The following is a 27,553-nucleotide window of genomic DNA, read 5'->3' as shown; positions in this document are numbered from 1 at the left end:
GAAGATGACTGGGATGATGTTGCCTGAGTACTTTTAGCTAGGCTCCTGCAGAACATCCCTTACTTAATGCAATTCTTCTTGAATCAAAAAGTACCATTATTGGAATATAAAAATTTAAATAAAAACGCGAGCCATCATTTTGCAACTGAAACTTTTCTTTAAATTTATAATACTGAAGACAATAAATGTAGAAAAAAGTGATGCCTTCAACCTTCCTTTCTCCTTAGGTGCCTCTAACCTGCCAGTGGCAAGATCTGCACAGCTGAAAGTGATTTCCACAGCCACCAATTCTGTATGCGGTGCTGGGCAATCCATCACAACAAGAGAAAGGTAAATTCTATCAACATGAAATGGCAGACATCTATACTTTGAGACTTCAGGGGGGATTCAGATTTAAGAATTCCTTTTTCTTTAGTTTACTTTCTATTGCTATAGACTCAGTTCTAGTATATAAGTCAAAAATTGTCAAAAATTGAAATTCTAGGTCTTTGAGTAAAGAGAGACAAGTGGTCTAGTGAATAAAGAAAAGTGTTCTTCTCCTGAAGGACGGTGTGATAAAATCATGAACTACTGTGAGAAAAACTAGTGTTTGAACCTCTGGAAGGTTTAAAGAGCCAGGTCAAGGGGACTTGACAGAACACAGAATCTGAGATACAACCAGAGACAGAGCTGTCAAGAGCTCTGAAGACAGTTCAAACTCAGCGTTGCTTAAAGAAAGAGCCAGTGGAAGATCTGAATGATGAAACAACCGATACATCAGAAAAGCAATTTCTAGATCTTCGGATTAAGAGTGCTGAATAAATGCAAAACATTATTACTTGCTAACAGGACGAACAGTTGGCCATCACAGGAGTGGTATGAGAAATGCATATTTTTATTTAAAAGAAAAAATAATTGGCATATCCGGTTCAGAGTTGGTGAGAAATGTTTCCCAATGTGTTAACTTTCAGATTACTGCACGAAGACAAATGGGTACAGGTTTTTCTTCCTCCTTTTTAAGCCATCTAAGCTGGAGGTCAAATGTTTGGATAAAAGTAAGTCTATGCAAATTTGCCTTTTGTTGTATGTAGACTATCTTTTCCTATTATATTATTTCTGAGTTTTATGTTAAAGTTATAATGCTCTTAATCTTCTCCTCTGTGATATCTACAGAACAAGGACAATGGTGGAAACCTTCAGCCTGAATAGTTCAGAAGCTTAGGCCAGCACATGCATTCATCAAATGCAAATAATGTCCATGACAGTCTATGTTATTCTGATTTATTTCAACAAATCTCAAAAGCTGTATTTTAAAAAAAATAATCTCAAAAGGGGTTTAATATTTTGCTGCAATTAATGCTCTTCTTTGGCTTAAGCATACTGTCCAATCATTAAATAAGCACTACCAACCTCACTGCCCTTTAAAGAATCTGCTGAAAGTCTTTTCCTCTGAAATACACAGAATAAAATAGTGTAAATTTAAAAAGGAAAGAGTAAGTTACCCATTTAAACCTGCAGATTATGTAACCGTCCCCTTTTATTATAGAGTCGAATCTCTGTAACACCACCTTTCAGAACTGTGGATTGCATCATCATAGAAGGTCTCTTAAAGCTAACGTAGATAGGAAGACGAACCCTACAGATGTGAGCACAAGCTTTTCCCCCCTTAGTATTTCACACTAACGCAGGCACCAAATGAAATGTGAAAGTCAGGCAATTTTCAGATGTTATTCCAAGGCCTAGATTCTCCTCCTTCTAACCATGTTGAACTATGTTTTACTGCACAAGTGGTCCACTCTAAGGTATTGATAAAGACGGAGAACCTGACCTTAGAGTGTTACATGTCACTCACGTACAAACAGAACTAATACACACGGTTTTATCAGTAACTACGTAGCTCTGTTTTTATTTCAGAAGTCTTTGGTTATTTTTCTAATGATTCATAACTAATTCCTGAGCCAAACTGTCTAAGCACCAAGGACCACCAATGGCTGGAAGTTAAAAAAGGCAAATTCATAATATGACTAAAGACACGCATTTCTAATGACAAACGGTCAATTAGCCGTACTGAATGATGTCATGTGATAACTTCAAATTAAGATGGAAAACCTTTCCAAAATTTGCTCTGTATCTCAAGCAAAAATCAGAAGATTGATGTGGATAATAGAGAAAGAAGTCCTTAGTCCTGTACTAAAAACTGAAAGCCCATGGAGACCTAGCTGGCCTAAGCCACTCCAGCTCTTTTCAATGGCGCACAAGGGATGAATGTGACCCAGTATCGTATTTAGATGCAGCAGTAACCCCGGCACAACTCACGGGGTACCTGTTCACAGCTTTATAAGTAACTGCAGGTTTCATACCAAATCTAGAGCAAACCAAAATCTGTAGTAAATTCCTTAACTGGCCGGCTACCATGCACTGGAAATCTAACTATTTGATCATAAAAGTCCTTTGGGATCTTTAAAACTGATTTTCCAGTATTTATTTATTTAACTTTCATATTCCTTCTGTCAAAACACTGCCAGTACCATTTTTCTACCAGAGAATCTCCTTCCATTCCACAGCTCCCTCTTCCTGCTGCAGACAAATAGTACGTTTGTCCCCAGGCCCAAAGTGGATATCACTGACCCTGGCATGAGCCTGAACTCCACTTATTCTTTCTTTCATCAACAGCTTTTAAAAGTATCTGCTGATGGGATATTCCAGAAGAAGCAATAGGGTTAGCATTCCTTCTTTTGCCCAAACCTTTCCAGGATGAAAATCAGGGAATAAACTAAGCACACTAAAGTGCAGAATAACAGGCTACTGCTGTAACCCCTATGAGACCCCTCTGCTCCCCACTCCCACTGCAGCCTCATTCCTCACCTGCCTGCAGCTTTCATTGCCCTGTCACCCAATATGCACCCTTTTAAACCATGTCTATATGGATTTTTTACATATCCAAAATCACCTCCTCCTCATTCTTTCAGCTAAGCTTCTGCACAAACTAAATCATCTGATTCACAGTTTCAGGCTTTCATTCCCTTTATTCCCTTGCAACTCAGGACCCATGTTTACTGACTTTACTCAATGATCATCCCTTTCCAACTAACTAGTCCATAGCTGAAAAACAGTATTATTGCTGATCAGAGAGGAACAGAACGGCTTTATGTTCCTGCCCCATTACTGAAATTCTGCAGACAGATTAGTTACAGGGCAATGGGTCCTCACCTCTTTCTGCATCTTCTTCATTGCATAAAAGTGGAAAGAAAGATGGTGGAGCTCCAAATTAATATTATTCTCCTCCATATTAATAAGTAACTAGCCTGAAAAACCGATTTCCTCCATAAATTTGCAGACTGTTATAGATGACACTGCCTATTAGTATTTGCATTTAGGGACTTCCACTTACAGAAAAGCGTGCAATTATGTCTTTGCTATGAACTATGCTACACAAAGATAAATGTTTTTTAAACCTGCTGCAAATTCTAAAGGCCAAAGAGTTTTTATAAGTAGGTCATTTTTAATGAAAACAATTTGAGATTGGGCAATTCCCTGCCACTTGAAAAGAAGAATCAGGCAGATAGAACGTATTTAACTTCAGCAAATTCCATCATTTCATTACACAATTCAGCATTATGTTGCTAAATCTTATACTATACGCTTCTTTTTTTTCAAAGAATTAAGACTTAGTCTCCTCAGATCAGCTCGGGAAACTTTTCGTTGCAAGAGTTATCTACAAGAAGAACTGAAAAATAAATGGGATTATTTTATTTTTTGTGCAAATGGCTCCTTGTGCTGATATCTTCTTTTGTCTTTTGTAGCTTCAGTTTAGGAAAAATTAATGCAAAGTCTCCACCTGGTGGCCAGTCATATTTTGGTGAAAGCGAAACATTTTGGTATCTGGTCAACATAATATTTTAATCTCTCTTCTACTTAGTCAAGCCATTGCTTCAAATCGCTTGTTATCACTAAAGAGGGGGAAAAAATGGGTTGCAGAAAAAGTATCCCTGATCTACTAAGTATACAATGCTATTCATAGGTAACTCACATGTTTGTAATTTTGCACAGATTAGCACACTATTTTTGTCAATGTCTTGTTATTCATTCTTGATACACACAATCCCCAGGGAACCCAAGCAGATGGAGAAAAATGTGGGGAAGGGTTTGACAGGGTAGTACATAATACAAACTGAAAAACTCTACCCGTATCTCCTGTCAGAAATTGAAAATTTCATGGCACATTTGGAGATGAGGAACGGGACACTCTGAGCTAAAGGAAAAAACAAACAAAAAATATAATTAGAGGAAGAAAGCAGCTGGTCAAAGAACAAAGCTCAGAAAATTCATCTAGCAGTATCATTGGAAGTGGCAAAATTTAATCACAATTTTAAAGAAATCTGTTTGTGCACTCCCATTTGCATGATGGTTGAATGGTCATTTAGCAGTGTTGCAGTGGATGACCGTATACCATCTGGCAATGAAGATATTTTTGCATTACAGGACCGAAGTTGCATAATAATTGGCCAAAAAAAATTCTGTTCCAAGTAAAAATTTTAAAAATTATAGTCATTGTTTAAATGCACTATAAACTACAGTCTTATTCTTGATGAAGGCATTGCAACTATATTGTAAGGTTAGTGCAAACACTAGATAAATATATTTCAAATAACTTAATTTCTCCTCTCTAAATCTTCCTTGAAACATTCTTGTGCATGTTCCAGCTCTTCATCATTAATCTTCTGGTTTGAGCATCTCTGGTCAGCTAAGCCCATCACTAGTACAACTGTTCATTGGTTTTGACAGGGACAAAAATAATAGCATGCCATAATCACTAGGACAGCTTTGGATCTAATGATCCAAAATTAAATGAATGTCTACACTCCCTTTGGCATCAGCTATCAAATCATAACTTATTGGAGCCGGTACCGTGGATTCATATTGCAGAATTGTAAATTTATAGGCCATTGGTCCTTTAGTCATTTGCACCCTGATTGAATACTTGCAAAAAAAGGTCAAATAGAATGCTATAAAGACTAGCAAAAGTTTTTTGTTTAATATAAAATCTTTTCTAAAGCCACTGTAGAAGAGAAACTGTCTCCTCTCATGGAATTAAACATTACAAATCAAGAAAGCTCACATCATACATGCGTTATGAGTTTATAATGGACTTTAAATCAGGGATCAAAAAAAATGTGCCGAAGAGTTTCTATGTGAATGGGACAGAGAACGTCTGTGAAATTGTACAATGCTGCTCTTTCTAGAATAGCAGGTGAGAAAACAGAACATCCATCTCAGATATGCAGTCACTAATGCCAATGTAACCATTCTCCTACATCCTTTTCTTTTGAGGTTGTTCCACTTTGTATTAAACACCCATACAGCCACTGAGGCAAAGAATAATGAAGTCTCAACAAATATATCTGGACTTTTACAGAGTAGCTTCAAGATTAACCTCCAGGCTCCCTCCTGTACCCATCCTAACTGTTGCTCAGCCCCAGTTATTAGCAGAGTCACTCTCCAGCACACACAAGTCTGCACTCCATAGGTAGGCTGGGCTCCCCTCCAGAGGCATTCCTGTGGACAGAAGACAGCATCACGACCACAGCAACCTTCAGGCCACCCATGGATACGTAGAGTCAAGGGTGTAAAGACAATCATCTTAACTGTAAATTTTTAATTCTGAAACAAAAAGAAAAATTAAGGCATTTGTGGGGATACTTCTAACTTTATCAATTTACTTCTGATGATGTATAAAAAAAGCTATTATTTTCACTCACATTTAGTGTGATATGCAACAATACAAAGACCTACAAACTCCTATTATGAGAAAAAAAACAAACTTCATTCTAAAAATCACACAGAAGTATTGTAGAAAGAGGAACACCTACAAAACACTCACATATAAGAATGAACAAGATTTTTCCTAGATGCACCACATCACAGAATAAAATAATTCAGAAGCAAAAAATACCTCTGAGGTCATCTCCTCAGCCTTACAGGAAACAGCCCAAGCTTGCTCCCTTCAGGCACTTCATCTAATCTAGTTTTAAATAAGCCACATAATGAGGCTTCTACAGCTTCCCCTGGGAACTTATTCTACAGTCTAATAGAACTCATTTTCGGGAAGTTTAAATTATTTTTAATTTCCTCCCATTACTTCTAGTTATATATATCATATTATACTACATACAGTAAAACTTTTTGAAATACAGTAAACAGTAATTTTTCTTTATAAAAAAGTAACCCTTAGCATCATTAATAAGCTTACTAATTTCAACGTTTTCTTTTTCAAATGAATTTAATTCTGTTGAAAGGTTACGAAGTAAAAACTGAGTAAAAATTTCTCTGGTTTTATATATATATATCTATCTTAGGTATGATAATGTTGTAAGGTATCCTAAAAATGTGACCCACTCAAAAATTAAGGTTATTAGTACCGAGGAAATACGTCAGGTGAGCATCTATTCCCTTAAATTGAAAACCTCCTTATTGAAAAAGATTTGGAGTGTAAGAATGTCCTGAAAGTAAGAGGGAAGGGGGAAAAACTCTGCGTAAATTCTTATTGCCTGGATGGAAAAAACAGCTGTTGACAAAATAAAATCCCTGTTTGTTAATAAGCCCTGTGTAGCTCAGCCAGCTTTATACTGCTTTATACTCTTAAGACATATATGCATATAAGGCACTTAATGTGAAAAAGCCATTACACCAGAAAATGCATAAGTTTGAAGGAAATAAACTACAAAAAGAGCTTTTTGGTACTGTGGTATATTACCTGTCATCGTTAAATCACATAATGACGGTGCCCTATTATTGATAGTTCCAGTAAAGGGTATTTGTACCTGGAGAGTGGTATAAAGGTAATTAGGTGTGTCTAGGGTGTCCCTGCCCAGGGAGGTGGTTGAGTCACCATCCGTAGAGATATTTAAAAACCATCTAGATTTGGCACTTCAGGGCATGCTCTAGCAGCAGAGATTGTAGGTTGTTTGTTTGTGGTGGTTTGTGTTTGGGGTTTTTTTGGTTGTTTTTTGGGGTTTTTTTGGTTGTTTTTTGGGGTTTTTTTTGGTGTGTGTATGGTTGGACTCGATGATCTCAAAGGTCCTTTCCAACCATGAAGATTCTATGATATTACACCTACACTACACTACCATGTATGTATGTGTGTTGCTATAACCTAGCTAGCCTGAATATGATACAGAGTCTAGCACTGAGCACTAATCCAGTTGCCCAGATGAAACCACAGAGAAGCAATCCATTCCCAAACTGAACCATATAAAACTAGTTCAGGTATGTCTACAATACACTGTGCATAATCCAAGACAATAATAGTTATCAAAGAGTAACTAAGGTCGGAATGGACCTCTCAGTGCTATTTGGTCTGACCGCTGCTCAAAGTGCAGGGGTAACCTGTGAGGGGCAACCTGTGCTCAAAGTAGGGGTAACTTCAAAGCCAGGGCAGCTTGTCCAGGGCGCTGTTCAGCCAAGGCTTGGTATCTCCAAGGAATGGAAAATCCCCAGCCTCTGCAGGCAAACTGTGCCAGTGCTTAGCTAGTCTTACTAAGAATAATATTTGTTTTTTCTCTTGTAACTGACTGGAATTTCCCTTGCTGCAACTTGTGTCCATTGCTCTTCAACCTTCTATTGCGCACCCCTGAGAAGAGTCTGGCTATGTCTTCTCTGTACCTTCAGTTTAGGTAGTTGAAGATGGTGATTAAATCCAACTTAGTATGTGGGCAGACTTCCCACCGCACTGCTCGCTCCGATTCAACCTGCTGTCCACCAGAAGAACAAACATCTGATATTGGATGCACCCCCTTTTTTTCTGCAGAGCTGTCTTCTAACCAGTCAGTTCCTAGCTTGTACTGTTGTATGGTGTTGTTCCGCTCCAGGTGTCCCCCCCTTGGACTTGTGTGTGTCCAGTTTGCTCAAAAGTGGTCCCTAGATTAATCTTCCTAATCCATCCTATTTGAGGATGAGAAAGTGTCAATTTTTGTTGGAAACAAAACAAATCATCAGCAGTAAGCTGAATTTGAAAAATACATTAAAATATTTCTGAAGAAAACTAACAGCAAGTATTAGGGTGCATGGACTAAATTTAATGAAATTTTACAGGGAGCATTAAGCAGAATTGTACTGTCCAGGTTCAAACTTGCTATTTAAAACACCTTGTTCAGTAGATGCTGTATCTGCAGGCACCTGCAATAACTAGCTGCCCCCTGCCTGATTTCCTGATTCCCCAGGCACTGGGACCCATGCTCCCCAGCACGCCCAGCATTCCAGTCTCAGCACCTCAGTGCTCATCTCCCACATACGTCCAGCTGGAATCTGAGCATGGACCTTTTTCAACCTACGTCCTTTAGGGACCAAGCATCGAAAAAGCAGATGTTCTTACTTTCGAGCCCTTAGGGGCCCCCGATTATGAAAAGGCTACTCAGAGAGACCACTTCATATAAATCACGGGGCAGCGTCCTTAGCCTTTTTTTTTTTTTTGGGAGAGAGAATTGCCAGAGACAACAGTAGCAAACAGTTACTAATGAACAGCTTAATAGTTAAATCATTCACCTAGAAAATGAGAGATGTTTTCAGCTTGACAGTATCCAAAAACATTCCATCACCATGCTATAATGGCATAGGGAACCTCTTCATTCCCTCCCCTTGAAACTATTCTACTATGGCCAAAACAGTGAACTGGTCGCAGAAGCAAGGCTTTAGAGTGCCTGTCTCAATCCCTCTATCTCTGTATGCTCTAGCAGCTAGGCTACAAAATCATATCCTTTTTTCTTTTGCACAAGGAATCCCAAGTGCCTTGCTGTACTGCTTCGGAAATAAGGGAAACTGTTTTTTTGCAAAATGCCATACAGTTTGTAGATGCTTTCCCTGGGTTGTGGCTATGCGTTTAGTAGGAACTTGTTCTTGGAACTCCTAACAGCTGCACAAGTGATGTAAACAGTGCGCATCATATGAAAAACTAGCATTATTTCTTAAATGATGGATGTGTTGTATGAATGACTGCTCAGTGTGTTGAATGAGCTATTTGTAGACGTGTAGCTCAGGGAAAGACACTGCACAGACAGAAGTGCCTACTTACACTAGAAAGGTGTAAAATTTAGAATACATGCTCATCCTCATGGTTTTCCATGTACAGTAGAGGCCAGACTTTTCCCCATACAATCTATAGGAAGCCTTGGAATTCCCCAAAGGTTTCTGTGATTGGACAGGAAACCCAGAGATTATACATTGCCCAAGTGCTTTGCTGGATATAGTGCCATCAACTTTTTCGTAAGGTGTTACTTCTCAATAAGGACAAAATAAGGCACGCTGAGCCTCAGTTGGCTATCAGAGCAGACTCCACAGCCCACACCACGGCAAGAGGCAGATGTTTCAGGATATGCTCTAAGCGACTCATGACTCCAAAGGGAGCAATGCCTAAGCAGCCAAGCAGAAACACTGAGTACAGGCACCCAAGATGCCACCCATCTTTAGCCAATTTATGCCGCTCGTAGGTTCTTCCATCCACTCATTCACAGCCCTCTAGCTCTTCATAAAGTTAGAAATCTAATTTGTCTCATACTCTAATGTTCTTTATCCTTTAAAACACAAAAGTACACTCTATCATGAAACAGGCTGGTCCATTCAGTCCAAGAGAAGAAAATGCAAAGCTAATTCTCTATTTCAGACCAAAGAAGTTAGTTTTTTTCTTATTTTTGCTTTTAATTTCTTTCAGGTGTGTGCTTTAATCCCAGAGCTATAAATCATTTGATCTCTCTTGAGGAAGGTGTCCTGCTTTGCAGAAAAGGATCCAAGATTAATTAGGGAAAATAAAGGGTGCAAAACGCAGGGAACGTAACTGGATTATGCAAGTCCTAGTGTCTGCTCCCAGAGTAGTTTCATCAATGAGTGTTTCATATAAAAATGCATGAGAATTCCTTTGAGGAGAAATTGGAGCATAGTTTTCCCCCTGCCCAAGAAATTGTCTAGCTCCTAGACGTGACTCCTGTGGCTAAAGAGAGAGAGAGAGACATATCACAGCTCTTTAATACTTTTTGTACAGTAAAATGGCTTCAAGGGGGTGAACAGCAAGCTTATAGCTTGAAGGTGGGAAATGAGAGATGAAGGTCTGAACCCTTGGAGGCAGAAGGGGGAATACTGGCTTAATGCAAAAGTAAGTGAAATTCCACATTATATGGAATGTCAGATTAGAGGAGATCAATGGCTCCATGGCTTAAAAGAAAACGAACATAATTAAAGAGCTTGATCATATATTATGTGTTAAGTTCAAACTCCTATGAAATTGGGGTGATTAAACACTAAAGAATTAATCAGAATCAAAGTCTGTCAAACAGTGTTTTCTCTCTTAACACCTTGGTATTCCTTTAAAGTAGAAAAAAAAGAAAGAATATTAAACCCCACTTTCACTCCATTTCTTTTTATTTGCAGCAAAATAATTTCACAGAACTACATCTAGTTATATTTCAGGGTCACCCAGTTGGATTCCTAGTGTTTACTGCTCACTAAAAGCTATGCTGCAATCACAATTCTAATTCCTTCATTATGCAATCTAGACATAGTAGTCCTAGAAACTTTCTCAATAAATCTCCAGGAATGAAGATAGCTGTCCCTAAAGTCACTTCAGAGAGGAATAAATACTTTCATTATTTTGTTTTCACAATGTTTATTATTATGGAAAGAACTGACTCTTGGAGAGAAAGAAATAAAAAATGGTATTTTTCAAATGTGTCTAAATAATTAAGAAATCGAAATTTACTGGGCATTAATGTGAATGTGCATTTTTAAGTGCTTTTGAATACCCAGTCTGTAAATATAGCATCTTTGTAGCTACAGAAATCATGAATTTGCCATCAAACACTTTATCAGGCCTCCCTTAAACAAAGCATCTTCAGCCTTCCCCCCCGGCCCCCCCGACTCTGCTTATTCTAATGTTTCACCTTTTCTCAGAACAAAAGCAGAGAGATCATCACTTAAAGGAGATTTAAGGAAGGGGGAGGTATCCTGCCAGGAGCCGTGCCTGGGTGCGCAGAGCCACCAGGTGTCAGTGCAGCTCACAGGACTCATCGGAAAGCAGCATCCTCCTGCAAACGGCGCAGAGTTCATCCCAAAACACTTTTAAAAGGCTTAAGATATTAAACTAGTATCACAAACTCCTTCCACATCAAGTGTTTCCTCCCGTCTCACACATGCTGAATGACAAAAAGCATTCCCAGTTGCAACTGGAGCAGCTTTCCCAGTCTCTGCTATTCCCACTCTTAAATCAGCCAGTAAAGCTCTTTACAATAGCAGAGTTGTTATTTTTGTGGAATTCCTGATCCCCAAAGAGTACTCAAAGGGTATCATGATACTTTACCCCTGGTAGATTGCATTGCCACCCACTTACAAACAACTCGACTTCTGAGGAAGAAGTCTTTCCTCCCCTCTCCTCGTACCTCCATGTATTGCTGAAGCATATAAGCTCTGCAATGTCTCCACTGAACCTCATATCTTATATCAATGTACAAATTATAAAACATGGCTGACACAGGCCCTTAATACCTATGGCGTGGAGTGTGAGATCAGATAAAATGGTGATGGATCACACTAGGTGGCAAAACATTGAAGACCACTGACCCACACCGTACTTATTTGTATGCTTTTCTGTAAAAGCCATATAAGCAGGTGTCTTAAAAATTCACTAATTAGCTTATTTGCACTGGGATATTTGCACTCCTCTATTCAAAATATTTCTTACAGAACAACTGCAAGTCTGAGACAGTAAGTAGATGAGCATACATATTCTCAAGAATAATTATCCCATCAGATTTAGGCTGTTATAGATGAGTCTACAGCAAAGGAATGTATGGAGATGCTTTTAAACACCTTGGAGAGGAGGGAGGGGGAGGGGATGGAAGAGATGAGACAAAAGGAGATAGTTAAGGCTTCTGCTCCCAAACCTACCTCTCATCTATCTAAAGGTGCATAAACCACCTGACAGGTTTTCTGTGTACCTCACCCTATTGGGGCATTTCTGTCCTAACATTCTTTTTCTATATATACAAGCTGTTTTGCAAATAGGTTTTTCCTTAGTGGAATTTTACAATCACAGCTGGAGAAAGCTAGACAGAATACCTATGTAGTTCTCACTCATCTGCCTTTTACACTTAAACTGATAGTGGAGATGGCTTGAATGAAACTGGCTAACCATGTGTTAAAATAAGGTTTAGGGACTTCCATGTGCTTCATTCCAGAAGGTAGGCTTTGGAAGCTAGTAAGGTATGAAAAGTAGCTGCAGCAGTAACAGGATAATTCAAGCGAAAAGGAACCTCTAGAGTTCACCTAGTCAACGTCCTGCTCAGAGCAGGGTCAGCTATCCAGTCAGACCAGGTTAGTCAGAACTTTATCCAGTTGGGTGTTGAAAACTACCAACGATGGAGACTGCACAGTCTCTCTCGGCAACCTTCTGCAATGCTTGACTGTCCTCACTCTGAAAAGGTTTTGCTTTCCAGTCTAAACCTCTCATTTCAATTTATGACCATTTGTCCCTGTTACATTTCGTCATGTTTCTGCTGACTCATTCCTTCAGCCTCTCCCTCACAAATCTGAACTCCAGCTCTAATTCCTCCTGCTTATATCCTAGGCTGCATATATTTGTATACCTATATTTGACGTGGCCTCCTTTCTATTTCACTATTCCTGAGGTCTCTCTTGTTCCCATCACACCGCACCCTTTTCTTTCTACCTCATCCACCATTTCTTCACTTAACTGTGAGTCACACTCCCTATCCTCATTGTTCCTGGTTCAAACCTTTCCTCAAGACATCAGCTAGCTTGTTGGCATAGATGCTCTTTCCTCGCTTTGTCAAGTGGAACCTGTCTCCACCCAACAGTCCTCAATTCTCAAAAAGTGTCCTGCTATCATAAAACCAAAATTTCTGTCAATAACATTAGCTGCATAACCAGGTATTAACCCACAGGACCAATTTGCTCCTCCCCCAGCCTCTTCTCTTCACCATCAGGGCTAGTAATGTCACCCGGATCACTATGTATAAGAAAAAGGTCCTGCCAGAGCACTAAACCTCTTAATTAGCTAAGGCCTTTGATGGCCTAGGAGAGTGGTGAAAAGTATTCAGGGGTGAAGATACCATGTAAGCACAAACCAGATTATTCTGTTGCAGGTATTGGAAACTGCACAAAAGAAACGGCTTGTGCTTAGACTTAGGTAGAAGACTAAAGACCAAGTCAGATAATTTTCTCTAAGACGCATATAAAGTAAATGAAACGTAAGCAGCATGAACTACATAATCAGACGGTCTTGGGGTACAAGGCTGGTGGCATCTAACTTGCTGAGGGTGCACTCGATCTCACTATGTCATTGATGAAGATATTAAATAGTACTGGTCCCAGTACAGACACCTGAGGGACACTACTTTTCACCGATCTCCATCTGGGCTTTGAGCTGTTGACCGCCACCCTCTGGATGCGACCATCCAACCAATTTCTCATCCACCAAATAGTCCACCCATCAAATCCATCTCTCTCCAGTTAAGAGAGGATGTTACGGAGGATTGTGTTAAAGGCCTTGCAGAAGTCCAGACAGACAACATCCACATTGAGACAGACAACATCCAACATCTGTAAGAATGACTTAGGCAAGTTACACGCAGAAGATAAGCTTTTTATTATTCATGACAAAAAGGCGGAATACTGAATACATAAGTCAGTATACATGGGAACATTTTTCATTCCAAACAAATGCAACTGGTTGTCTATCACCATCATGAATTAAAAAAAAAAAAATTAATCAACGTAATCAATGACATAGTACAAACAAAAATAGAAGTTCATTTATGAAATACAGCCAAACTATGAACACTGGTTTCCAATTAAATTTCACCAAATCAAAGTAGTGGTTTTGCTCAGAATTATGCTTGCCCCTAAACAAGAAGGAACACACACCTAAAATTCCAGATCCTAAATAAACAACACTTTCTATCAACCAGATTACAAATACAGCCTCTCCAAATTACAAGAAGAATGCTGTTACAGCTGAGCTTGGGGACTGGGGAAGTACGCACCAAAGAAAGAAGACTGGGAATAAAATCCATATCCAGTCATCCCAGCAACTTCATCTAAAAATCATAACATAACCTTATAATGGACTTCTGAAAATCCGTATCAATAATGGCAACAAAAGACATTCTCTATATTAAGAGGTGCAGCATAATCCTGAAAATAGTTTTAAGTATCTACTTTTAACGTTAAGCACTTTGGGTATCAGACCTTTAAAAAAGGAATTACTACCACAACCTAGATTCATTATGAGTTCAAAATAAATTACACATTCTTGCAAATAAATCTAACATTTGCAATCTGCAGAACAAAAACCAGTACACACAGAGGTTATTTTTTCTTAATCATCCGTCATTTCTACGCTCCATTTTGCAACATCAGGTAAGCAGTGTTCTGCAAGTACACACAAGTTAAAGCACAATATACTTTCCATTACATTACTTTACAATATAAAAAAAAAAAGTCTAAATTAAAATATGCAAGTTGTGTATTAATACTACACCAACAGGACCGGCATTTAGGGTATCCAGATGATCTTTTTAAAGAGAAGACATCCAAACACCTGCTGTTCCAACTGAATGATAACCAGAAGTCAGAATCAGAGTTAATTAACCCTTAAGCATCAGTGCTTCTACATGCAAATAAAGTATTACTTGGCACTACAATGAACGTAGTGCAGTGAAGTAAATGTACAGTTATCACTCAACGTGAGTAATGTTGCACAATACAACCTTTGCATTTTATCATAAGAGCAAGCAGTATGTCAAACTATCGACAAAAAACATGGCAGGTAAGCTTATAATTTTTAACTAGGAAAAACGTCAAATTCTGCAATAATATAATAAAATGGTGCAAAATAAAAACAGTTAACAATCACAAATGGTTACAAGAAAACCCCTTTATTTAATCACTACATTAATGTAACACTTCTGATACTTTAGCTAACATTTACTTAAGAAATTTTATTGTACAAGCTTTCTGGTTTGTTACTAATGGGCATCCTTCGCTTGTATGCTGAAAAACATTTGCGTGCTTTTTGAATAATTCACCAGCAGAGTTAAGACAATGCTAGCTGATCTTTACAAAGTTATCTCTTATTTGTTTGAATTTCCTGGACACATCTCTATCCTTTAAAAAAAAAGTTAAATTCCCTTTTCCAGATAAAGCTTTCAAGTTTTCACAGGAATTAAATACGTCATGATATCCAGGGCACTGGGGGGGGGGGGGGGGCATGTAGGTTGGAAGGTTCTTAGATCTTATTTGCACATAGAGATGCACTAGATATATCGCCTATCATTGGGGATGTATTCCTTTTTTCATTTAAATCCAAACAGTCACAGGGCATACAAAGAAAACCGCTCTCATTTCAAGCCTCATCATACTTTATCTTTGTCCAAACAACTGAGGAAGTAGGTGGAAGAAAAAGTTTTTTAAAAAAAATAAAAATATAAAAAAAAAATCAGAGCAACATGTTACAATTTCTTATAATTTCAGAATAGTTACTGAAAAATAAAGTTCTAAGACGTACAGAGCATATCATCACTTTTCAGTTCTGAAATTTCTTCCTCCTCCTACAACGAAGAAAAAAGGAAAAGGCTCTGACTGTTTCCCTTCAAGATACAAACAGACTAAGCATATGGAGAAAACTTCTTTGGGAGGATGGAGGAGAGATCAGGGGAACAAGCACTCAGCAGAGACAACAATCCCAATTGTGATGCAACTCAAAATACCAAGAGAACCTTGAGACAGGTCAACGGCATCTTTACACTAAGAGCTTACTGAAAACAACTCTCATAAATGGGGATCAAAGCTTTTGGTTTATTGTTAGTAAACTTTCTCCTAACAAGAGAAAAGACACTCACAGGGGAAATTTGGAATTAGAAACAAAGAAAAGATGCTTGGCATCTGTTTTCTGAGCATCCAAAACAAGAAGGAGACAACTCCACTGTAAACCAGATGTTACTGCAAATAAAGTTTTATATATATACATACATATAAATCGTAAAAGCATTCTGACAGAAAAGTTTGCCAAAACCATGATTGTCTAAATAAATATAACAGTAGATCTTGAAGGAAAAAAATATACCAAGACTGGTATCTGTATTTTTTTGTAATGCATTGAAGAAGTACTCTCCTAACTTCATTCTACTTATCATTCAAATAATTATTTTGATAGTATCTTCACACCATCCTTCTGGATTGTGGAACATCAGAATCACAAATCTCAATCAGTGCTTCTAGTAGCAGACTTACAGTGTATTAAGTCAATTTTACTTTTCTTATCACAACACCGAAGAAACCCAAATTCTTCACAGCATTGTCCATCTTTTACAGTTTTTCTTTTCCTTTAGTGTTATATGAACTCAGATCCTGTCAATGGTATTCCAGCACCCACTTTAACAGACTTCCTTATTTGAAACTTTATGACACATAGTCCTATGCTTCAGATATTTTTTGTTTCACTTTTTTGCTTTACTTCTGTCAGCAAAATAAGAGTCTTCATCGTAATTATAATACAGTTCACAAAGAGAAGCACAGTAGCTAGAAGCTGGACACACAGGCTGCAAATCTGTTTTTTCTGATTTAATTCTGCCAACTGGAATGAGGCAGCATCTACTTCTAGAGTAGACTGCATGGCCAGCAGCAATTAAGGCCTGAGCTAGATTGTTCTCCTCATACAGAACATCCACCTCTAATTTCATTTCAGAGCCATAGTGTTTAAAATGAAATATCAGCCCTGGTTTACTTAGAAGCTTCTGAAACAGAAGTTTAGCTTCATCACTCCAGTATTCCCCCCTGGCAGGGACTATATCATGCAAAGAGCAAGAGCGTGCCAAACGTGGTAAATAACACAGACTTTCTGGAATAACTTTAAGTTTATGGATATCAGAGTAAGGGATGATCTTCAGAAAGCCATAATCAATAAATGTAAGAACAACAGACTGAGCGGTTACTTCACTAACTTCTGCCCTGTTCCACTGTGCTTCCAGTCCAAACTTGATCAAGCAGCCAACACCAGGAGCCACAAGTTCTTTTGGCAAAGCTGGCAAGTTGTCAGGAAGGTCAGAGAGCAGCAAAGACAAGTTTTTCATGCAATCAAATGAGATTTCAAACTGGATGCAGAAGTTTGAAGGATCAGTAACTGCAGTTGCAAAGCCAGGATACCTCCTGCCACTTTGCAGCAACGTCCATGTGATTGAATTTATCTTGAGTGATTTATCAAACTCCTTACAGTCTGTATTAATGGATCTTTCTGGTCCAACAACAGTCCGACAATGACTTAAGAGCTCATTCAAATACTCCTGAAGCAGAATTTCCCCTATTGAAACATCTACTTCCCAGATATGAGAGGATTCCAAATATCTCAAAAACATGATCCTTATTTCACGATCCAGGACTGCATTTATTACATGGACAAGCTGAATTGTATTCATTTTTTTAAACCAAACACATTTACAAAACACAGCTTGTTTAGGGATACTTTTGATCTCGTCACTGAGCATCTTTGCGTTATTTAAGGACACCATCTCATACTCACCATAATCCATGAAAAAAACTAGCATTAACTTCTCCCTGACAAATTTCTTGATGACTTTTGATCGATACCACTTCAAGGTCCTTTCAGATTTTGTCATGCATTCCAATCCTTCTTCAATGTCATCCACTCTAAGCAAATCACTTCTTTGTGCTTCTTTGAGAAGCATTACATTTAACTCATTTAATATTCGCAAATTTCTAAGTAACTGTACATGAAATTCTCCACTCTCTGAAACATGGCTTACTTTTGCTCCTTCTACCTGTCCAGAATTTAGATCTAGAGGAAGGACATTTATGGCTGTTTTGGAAGTATTTTGCATCCTAACCATCTTAGCTTTGCTTTGACCACCTAAACCATTTCTAGACTTTCTATCTTGAGGATTACCATTTGTAACAAGAATTTGTTTCATCCTATTTTCCCAATTACGCATTGGTGTGTTTTGCGATGTTGTCCTGTCTTTTTTCTGCAGAAGGTCTTTAGACATAGACTTTCCATCACAAATTACATCTACTTCCCACTGCTCTCCATGTTGCTTTAAGAACTTGCAAATGACTTGCTTGTTACTTATTTTGCTTACAAAATAGGAAGTACTTTTATTAGTCCAGCTTTTATCAGGAACACTGTTTATTCTGCTAAGGAAACAATGAACACTGAGCCTTGGCAAAGTTAAGAACTTTTTCTGAATCCTGCGGATTTTTGAAGGACTTACAACTGCTGCATTACCATAGTCAATGAACTCTACCTCAAACGAGTTTCCCAATTTCAGAGTTTTAATAACTGCTCTATAGTAAAAACAATCTGTGACATGCTCTGCTACAATGAGAGCCCCTACCGTGAGCTCATCTAAGCAGTTTTCATGACCTGTATTCATCATGCTTTCGTTTAATTCTTCTGCTAGTTGCATTACTAAGTTTACATCCTCTGCGAGCTGAAAATAGAAACTTGATGTACTATTTGTATGAGAAATATACCCTGCTACTTCAGAATTCACCTGAATATCACGTTTAGGAAGACTGATTAATTCAGGAATATTTTCGTTACTGCTTTCCTGCTGACCTGTATAATTTAGTCTTTCATTATGAGATTCAGAGAGAGCATTTACAGTTATTTCCTTTGAATTTAAAGCAGGATGAGAGAGTGAGTCAGAAGCAGGGTCTCCAGCCAGAGGTTCCTTTCTGTGCTCCAGAACAGCACTGACAGTATTTCTAAAACCTGGTTCTTGACTGTCCTGTAAAGTTAGCGGTTTTAAGGACACACTACACAACTTTTGTGTGCTACATGCAGTTTGCTCTCCATCTTCAAAATTCTGTCCAATATCTCCTTGATAATACTTATCATATACTTGGCATTTCACTTTCATTTTCATTTTCGACTTAACATTTTCAGGACTTTTAACAGTTACTTTATTAATTCCTTTGTCATCTTCCATGTGACATATCACTTGTCTATTACTTCCAACAAATTGTTCTGTATAATTTTTTGGTGCCAATTCTTCCAATATTTTTTCTTTAATTTTCTGACTGACTTTGAGTTGTCCATCATATAACTCCACAACAATCTGTCCTTCTGTTTCTCTGGATACAATTACAGCCTTTAGCAGTTTACCAAGGAACGTCTCCTCAAACCATCTAGTAACTCTTGCTGGAATTTTTGACTCCCTAAGATCTGACAAACAGCATTTAACAGCTTGCATGGGTGTGAATATTAGGTCAGTGGCAGAGTCTGGAATAGGTATCAACTGGTCTCTTTCTACTATATTCTTATTTCCAAAATCCACAAAGTCAGCACATAGATAGGATGTCGATTCCACAGGAAAAGCCAAAGCTCTATAAAAGAGACCATCTTCAAAATATCTGGCTATACATAATCGTGTATTGCTGGTATCATATTTTGCATTATTTGACATTTTACTTATGACACTAACTTTCTTCATCAATGCCTCTATAGTTCCAGTGTTTCGATTAAGCTGGCAATAGAATTTTGAAGGACTATGTATGTGAGTTATATAAACCTCCTCCTCACTTCCAATTTTTATATTAAAAGATGAGTAGCAAAAACTGTACAGAGAACCCAAAGATGCAAGGTTTCTCAGACCCATATCTTCAGACTGGGTGAGACCACGTTCTCTGAGGAATTCCTCTGCACTAATAAATGGAGTCTGTAAGTCAACTACATTGCATAAACGGTTGGGGCTTACAAGAATAAGAGCACAAATTATGCAAGTCAGTGGTCCTCTAGAAGCAGAAATGAAGTCTTCAAAGTGTCTACGCACTTCTTCAGACCAATTAAGTGAGGCAACCTGTAAGGGTACGTTTTTAAGTCCACATCGAAATGCTTGACTTTCCAGAGCTAGGAAGTCTGGAAGAACAGCTTGAAGATCTTTAAGTAAAGCTCTTTCCCGATAACCATAGTCTACAAAAACCACATCAACTTCATTTGCGGATACTTGCTCCAAAACAGTTGCTCTGTACCACTTCCCGTCTTTGGGACGTTTAACAACACAGGCAACCTGTCCAGGTTTGTAAGGACTGGTATGCTCTTTATAGTAAGTCTGAATTTGTTCCATTAAGTTATTCAGCTCTGGGAGTTTACTTTGCAATTGACATGAAAAATCTGCTGGGGAAACAATGTAAGAACACACCACTTCAAAAACAGCTCCGGGTTTAAACACAAACTCTTTATAAAATAATTTTTTCTCATGCACTGATTTACACCTTTTAGAGATAGCACCTTTTCCAAAACAGGACAGCATAACAGATTCTCTCAGCACTGAGGGCACACTTAACGATTTTTCCTTCTGAAATACCTCTCCATTTCCAGATACCTTATTTTTATGAATATTGCAGATACTCTGTGCATTTACTTTTTTTCTTTTAGATTTGTGGCGACTTGGGGCTTGATTTTTTTCTGCTAAATTTAGAACAGAATCTAGTGTCTTTTCCCAGTATTCAGCATATCCAGCTTGAACCATACACGTGGCAACATTTCCTTGCTGCAAACCATTCCTAAACTGCACATTAACAATATACTTGTTGTTTTGCTTTCCAATGACTTGAAGCAGGAGTAGTTTGTTAAACACAACGTGTTTGAAGAAATCAATTTCCTTTTTAACCCACACATCATCAACAGGAAATGTACAAGCAAGTGCACAACACATAGCTAAAGCTGGTAAATCAGAAAACTCAGGAAGCAATGTTTTTACATGGCAACAGGGTACTGTATCTGTATTTCCAAAGTCCAAAAAATAAACATTAATATTTTCATGAAGCACTTCAGTGACAATACCCCGATAATAACACATGTCTTCGCTATACCGGGCACAGCAGAGCAATCCAGGTTCTGGGTTTTTAAGGACCATTTCATCAGCTCCACATTGGTTATACGCATATGCAATGTTTTTCATCAAGACTTGAAATTCATTCTGGTACTCACATGTTTGAATCCAAAAGTTAGATGGATTTATGACATATACCACAAAACCAGTATGGAAAGAATTCATTTGCATTTCTACTCTTTTGTAGTGGCTTGACAAAGAAATATCCCATTCAGGTAAGCAGGTTTTTGTGTGTTTATTTCCTGTACAATTCTTAAATGAACTGTATTTCTCATCAAATGGTTTGTAGTTTACAGAAATACTTGTGACTTTTCTTTGCAAAAGAGAGACACAAGATGCATCTGCCTCATTCAGGTTTTCTGGATGCTTAGCATTCATACCAAGATTTTGATTTTGCAGCGTAACGTAATATAAGTGTTTAATGTCATTGAATAAATCAACATGGACACACACAGAAGTTTGTCCTATCAAGGCCCATATAAGTTCTTTCAGCTGAATTTTTATTACTGCATCATCCTGACTACCAAAACAAGAGAGCACACATGGAAACGATATCATCGGTAATGCCATGAACTCAACTCTAAGTTTCTGAACGCAACTAGATGGCACAGCTTCAATATTGCCAAAATCCATAAACCAGACTTCCACACGGTCAGAGAGAAGCTGTTTTATCACTCCTCTATGCCACTGTCCATTTTGCCTTTTGGCAGCACAGAGTAGCCCTAAACTATCAGAAGATTTATTATTTTCTGTAGTGACAGCTTCATAGTACAAATGCATAGCTTCTGTCAAATCTTCCAGCTCTTTCTGCCATTTCTGTATCTGGCAGTAAAATTTATTTGGGCTTACTGCAACAGTTATTTTTACATTTTCTTTACTGCCAACAGGTAGACGGGGAAAGAGATCATCTGGAACTGGCCAAAAATCTGTTGGTTTCTCAGAATTAAGGAAAGTAAGGAACTCCTTGACTGGATACTTCTGTTGCAACAATTGCGGCACTCTTTTACAAAGCATTTCTTGGGGAAACGCTCTTAATGTTTCAACAATAAGACAAAATGAATCTCCATCAATAAATTTTCCTAACTTCAGTTCAAGGACATCATTAATGATCTTCGGTACTTCTACAATGAACAGCTGGTATGGTGTAACAGCTTTCACATGACCTGTAACTTGTAATCCTACCAGAGATGAAAAATAGTTAATGGCTTTTGGACCCCATTTTTCTCCCAGAGGAAGTATGCTTGCAAAAACGCCCAAAACCACCTTTGGGGGCAGGTGAAACAGTTCATCACAAGCAGAAGCAAGATGCGTTTCCTCAACCACCAGCACTTGCCCAGTGTCTATAAGAAAAGCCTCACAGATATTCTCCCTCTTTTCCAGAACTCTTCCTCTATGCCATTTTCCTTCTGTATCTTCCACCAAACAAGATCCACCAACGTCAGCATTACCTTTTACTTTGAATACACGCTGTATTTCATTTTGTAGTATGTAATAGTCAAGCTCACATCCTGCCTTGTATTGACCCTGGAACACTACAACCAAACATTCTGGATGGCATTCTATACTAGTTATCTTCAGATTCATATCCACTATGTTTGGTGAGGGAGTCAAAGATTCCATTCTGTCTGCAAAGAAAAGGAGTAAATCAGCCTCATAATTTCACATATTTTTTCTTTGTCAACTAATTCCTTTCATGAAATTTGTTTTCAAAACACTTTAGTAGCATATTATCACACTTCTAGTTAAAAAGTATACTAAACATTTAACAGTGTCATGTTTTGTGCAATTAGGATACGCTTGACACAACTCACTTTGTAAAGACATTTTCAGGTAACATCTGGGAAAAAAAAGTACCTCTGGACTTGCTCTTGTGGATAAACTAATTTTATCACTTGAGAATAATTCGAAATCAGAAAGCTGTTCCCAAAATAACACAGAGAATTAAAGACTATATCAGAAAACCGGGGGGGAGGGGGGACATGACACTTACATGGACATGCAGGAATGCGAAACAGGACAGACAACCACAAAGATAACTGTATTTCTTCTCAAAGAAAACAAGAGAGTGGAAAGCAATTCATGTCATTTAGACAATCTCTGCTCATCTCACAAATGTTACTTACATCTAGTAAATTTAATTAGTAAATCCAGTCAATCTCTCCAAAGGAGATCCAGGAAAGTGTTTCATTGCACTGGACCTGCAGTTACAAAACGAGTTCACCTGCAGAAGTATTTCCAGTCTGTTTCTCTCTTTCTTTTTAATATGTGAATAACAAAGGATGCTTCCCCTACTCACCCTGCTTTTTCTGTGTAAATCACTCCTTCAAACCAATGACATCTTACAGCTCTGTGCTTTACCATTTACTTAATCTAGCTGTCTATACACTATCAGGTGTAACTGTAGCTTATTTTAAGTTTTCATAATTGAAAGGACATATAGAATACCTCATCTATGTCCAGCATTTTTGAACTGCCCATCAACTAACGACTGTGCCAGGTGTGTTTTGTACTGTCTCAACACTCCTCTTCTGGCAGTTTAAGTATCCTCAAACCTTTCGTATACTTCTCTGACCTTCACCTATAATTTCGTCCCCAAAATCAACTTCTGATTCCATTCAACTTTGTGAACAGATCTGTGATTTCACGTTGTTTAAAAAGGCTGTGCACGTCCATAATTTGACCAAGCAATTTTGTGGAATAAACTGCTGTTCTAACAAAGTAATTAAGGGTAGACAACATCTGTCAAAGACAATGGATAAACACACAAGGATAGACTGGACAAAGCACATACTCAATTTATGAATTTTTATGAGAAGCTGAAAGTGAATGTTATTAGAACAAGATCTTCCTCAGCCTACAAAAAAGTTGCAACAGAATTGCCATGGTAGTATTTACCACAAGCATACGTGAAGTAGCTAGTGATCATACAACCTGTCTTCAGAGTAAATACTGATCCCTATCATTCTAGTTCCAGGAAAAAAAAATAAATTAATAAGTAAATGAGCACTCCTACTGTAAAGCTTACTAGAACATCTCGGGCAGGAGGAAGAGCAATACGTGACTTCTCAAAAAAAGCCAAACACAAACACAAAAAACACTAGCCACCCAAGAAAGCCTCCCATAAAAGCAGTACCAAATCCAGATCTGACAAATACCTTCTTAAACAAGCCCCCTGTTCTCCACTTTTCCCTGTAATAAGACAGAAAACTAAATTCAGGGGGTTTTCAATAAAAGAAATCAGCCTTCAGGAAAAGATTGCGTCTGCCTGGAAGAAACACCTGAATATTCGAGAGAATCAAACTTTTGAAAGTGCACCACTGATGCTTTGGGCACCTCTTGGTTGTGTTTTGGTTTTTTTTTTTTTCTCTCCATTGAAACAAACCTCTGGTTGCAGAAACACATAGCAAATGAAAACATTTTTTGCATCAACACTGGCTTGCCCATTGGCACAGCCCAAATAGTAGCATTACACCAATACAGTCACATTTCTACAGTTTACAAAATGACCTTTTGCTTTTTACTCACCTATACACCAGTTAGGACTTATTCACTCAGAACACATCTTTAGAAACCTCAGCCCTCTTATTAACCACTCTGCATCTCTCCACAAGGAAAGATGATAGAAAAATCATTAGAACAATATACATAAATTCTTGTACTACTCTAAATCCTCCTCCTGCCCAACAAACACACCCTGGAAAAATTCCTCATACCCAGTTTCATTACAATGTTAAGATTTCACAAGACAAAATTACAAAACTGAATCCACCTTCCTAAAACCACAGTAAGACCATTTTTTCTTCACTGCAGCTCAAAGAACATACCTCAGAACAACACAAATAATCTTCCACCCACTTTCTAAGCAACAGTGGTCACACATTTGTTTGCAATGTTTAGCCATCACTATCAATACTCTATCATGCACTACTACCACACAAACAAGTTTACAGCATAATCAATGGCCTCTTAAATGCAACCAAATGCAGGACACGAGTGACAGCTTAAGGTATCTGTGCTGCTCTCCAAAGCAGCCCCTCAGACCGGGGCTGTCTGATACTCCAGGCAGCGCTGGCCTGGGAGGAACAAAGACAGGCCCGACTCCACAACGTGCAGACCACTAGCCAGAGGCTGTCACCGCCAGGTGAGACCCGAAAGCGAAGACCACCACCCTACAGCAGCAACAGTTTCCTTACCACTTACAAGAGCGAAAGGGACATGTGAGAGCCATAACCGCCAGAGGGCGATGACTTTACCCGACACCGATTTCAACGACCCACGCTGACAAAATGGCGCCGCACAGCCCGCCTGCCACACGCTGCCGGACAAGGAGCGCACGCGGCAGCACCAGCGCGGCCTGAGACGCTTCTTGGGCGGAGGAAGGGGCTTCGAGTTGATTGGCAGGAGCGCGGCAGCAGGGCCCAGCCAATCAGCACGGCCAAATGGCAGAGGTCCCGCCTCCGCCCGGCGCTGAGGGGGAAGTATTGGCGCTGGTGTTGTGTGGGGGGCCTCGTCTAATTCGTTTTTCTTTTGGAGTTGCGTTTATTTTTGTTTGGTTGGTTGTTGGTTTTTTTTTTTCTTTTCCTTCGTGTTTGCATTTTGCAGCTGTCTGTTATTTATGAGGTGGTCTCTGAGCTTTATAAAAGGTGCCTCTGGGTCACTGAATCTTCTGGAGCTATCTAAAGAGGATTTGAGAGCTCTTATTCTCTCTCATCATCAGGAAGAAATTCTCTAGGCTAGGAGGAGTACATCTTAACGGGGTGCAGTGTGCTGCCCCGCTTGTTTTTTGTATACAAGTCTCGGTTTTTTTATTGTTTTGTTTTTGGTTTTTTTTTTTGGGGGGGGGGGGGGAAGGGGATGTGTGGGTTTTGGTTTCGTTGGAGTTTTTTTTACCAAGAGCATAAGCTTAATGAGGTGGTCACAATAAGGAAACCTGGTATGAGGTATAGTCCTACAAATATCAACAGATGCTGGAATATCTAAAGTGATTTTGTTGTTTGGAATGAGTTCATACGCATATAATAATTTCTAAGAGTTTGCCTTCAATTTTTACCTTTTTTATCCAGTGGGCAGGGTTGCAGTGTTGTAGTTACCCTTTGCAAAATTGGGAGAGAGAAAAGCTGCAATTCTTGGACATGATAGTGATCTCTAAATACAGCTATTGGATTGAAGTCTGAATAATACATGTTTAAAGTGGTATCATAGCTATTTGAATTAACCCTAAAATTTACAGGAATTCTTAATTTGATTTTGTAGGCAATCAGTCATGTTTGTCACATTTAAGCTTTTTTGTAAGTGCTACGCAGATCAAAGGTACAGTTCTGTCACTGATACATCTTTAGCTTTGGATTTCTGGGCAAAATGTCTATTTTATTCTTGCATTCTTGTGTTGGCCAACATTAATTCCACTGCTGGCAGTTACTTAGGAAGACAGGGTTTTTCCTGGTCTGTTTGCTTCTTTAACAGAAAATAAGAATATGTATGCATTATGAACTGAAAAATTGTTTATTTTCTTCCAGAATGTAATGCAGTAATGTCCTGTGCACTCCCTCTGTATCCCAGTCTTCCCATTTGGGACTTCTGCCCCCCAGCCAACATGCCCATCTCAGCTTTTTGGCTTTTCCCCCCCAACCCCCCAGGTAACAGCAGTATGCTTCAGGGCTTAGGCATACATACTTCTCTTCAGACAGCTCCTGCATAAGGCCTTCCCACAGAAAGCATCTCGCCCTCACCGAGTACCTCTTACGGAAGGTACAGACTTCAGGAAGCTTCTCAAGCCTTAAAAGTAAATGAGTCTGTAAGATAACAAGTCTGGGATGGTAAGTAGTTTAGCAGCTTAGTATATGCCACACTTTTTTTTGTTGTTGTTCTGACTACAATACAAAACTCACTTCTGAAGGCAGGGTGCTACCACTGCTTTTTTAAAGGCAGCAAGATCTACATTTTTTCCTACTGAAATTACAGCGGTGATAGCAGCCGTAATATAATAATCTTATGGTTAGAGCAGTCAGATTCTTGCAGTATGAGTGAGTTTAGAAAATGTGTACCACTTCCCTGCAGTGTGCCTTAACCACGGGCAGTTACGCATGGTGGAATACAGCGTGTCCCTCTTGTTTGAAGTTGTGCTACTGTGGGGTGTGGGCGGGGGCACAAAAGGCATGACCAGATAATCTGTCAGGGCCGATTGGATGCTGAAGCTTTCTTACCTTTTTCTGTCAGGAAAGAAGAGATTTTTTTTCTGTTTGTGACTTTGTTACAAAATTTCTTTGCAATTTATATCGTTTCAGACAGGGAAGGAATTATGTCTCTTCTGGCATGGTGTGGGGGTTTTGGTAGGTCTTTGGTTTGCTCGAGAGTTGTATATTGGTTTTGTTGGGTTTTGGGTTGTTTTTTTTTTTTTCCCAGGCGTGATATCTACATTGGAAAGTGTCAGGTATGCTTAAAGCACTGGTAAATCTCAGAAGTGATCTCCTCCAATAATATTTGAGACACGAAGAGTTACTACAGGCCATTGTAAGTGTTCAGGAAGCACATTAACAGCCAAAAGCAGAAATAGCAGTGTTGCGGTGTCCCAGAACATCCCTGTAGTGTACTTTAGCAAACTTGCAAAACCTATTCAGTGTTTACATTTGAATTGCAAATGTTTTAAAATATTGGTGAAACTG

At 38.7% G+C, this 27,553-nt stretch overlaps 1 protein-coding gene across 1 annotated transcript; it reads right to left on the bottom strand.

The window, feature by feature from the left end:
• Positions 1 to 16,478: 16,478 nt before the first annotated feature.
• TDRD15 (tudor domain containing 15) lies at positions 16,479 to 25,165 on the bottom strand. The gene is made up of 2 exons (XM_063330923.1): positions 25,092 to 25,165; positions 16,479 to 22,516 (listed from the first exon to the last, which is right to left on the bottom strand). Exons 1-2 carry the CDS (start codon positions 25,117 to 25,119, stop codon positions 16,479 to 16,481), a joined length of 6,066 nt encoding a protein of 2,021 aa, XP_063186993.1. The 5' UTR covers positions 25,120 to 25,165.
• Between the last annotated feature and the right edge of the window lie 2,388 nt (positions 25,166 to 27,553).

Source organism: Chroicocephalus ridibundus, chromosome 3, assembly GCF_963924245.1.
Source record: "Chroicocephalus ridibundus chromosome 3, bChrRid1.1, whole genome shotgun sequence".
Lineage (NCBI taxonomy): Eukaryota > Metazoa > Chordata > Aves > Charadriiformes > Laridae > Chroicocephalus > Chroicocephalus ridibundus.
The sequence above is the reverse complement of the archived record's forward strand: the minus strand, read 5'-3'. Positions and strand labels throughout refer to the sequence as shown.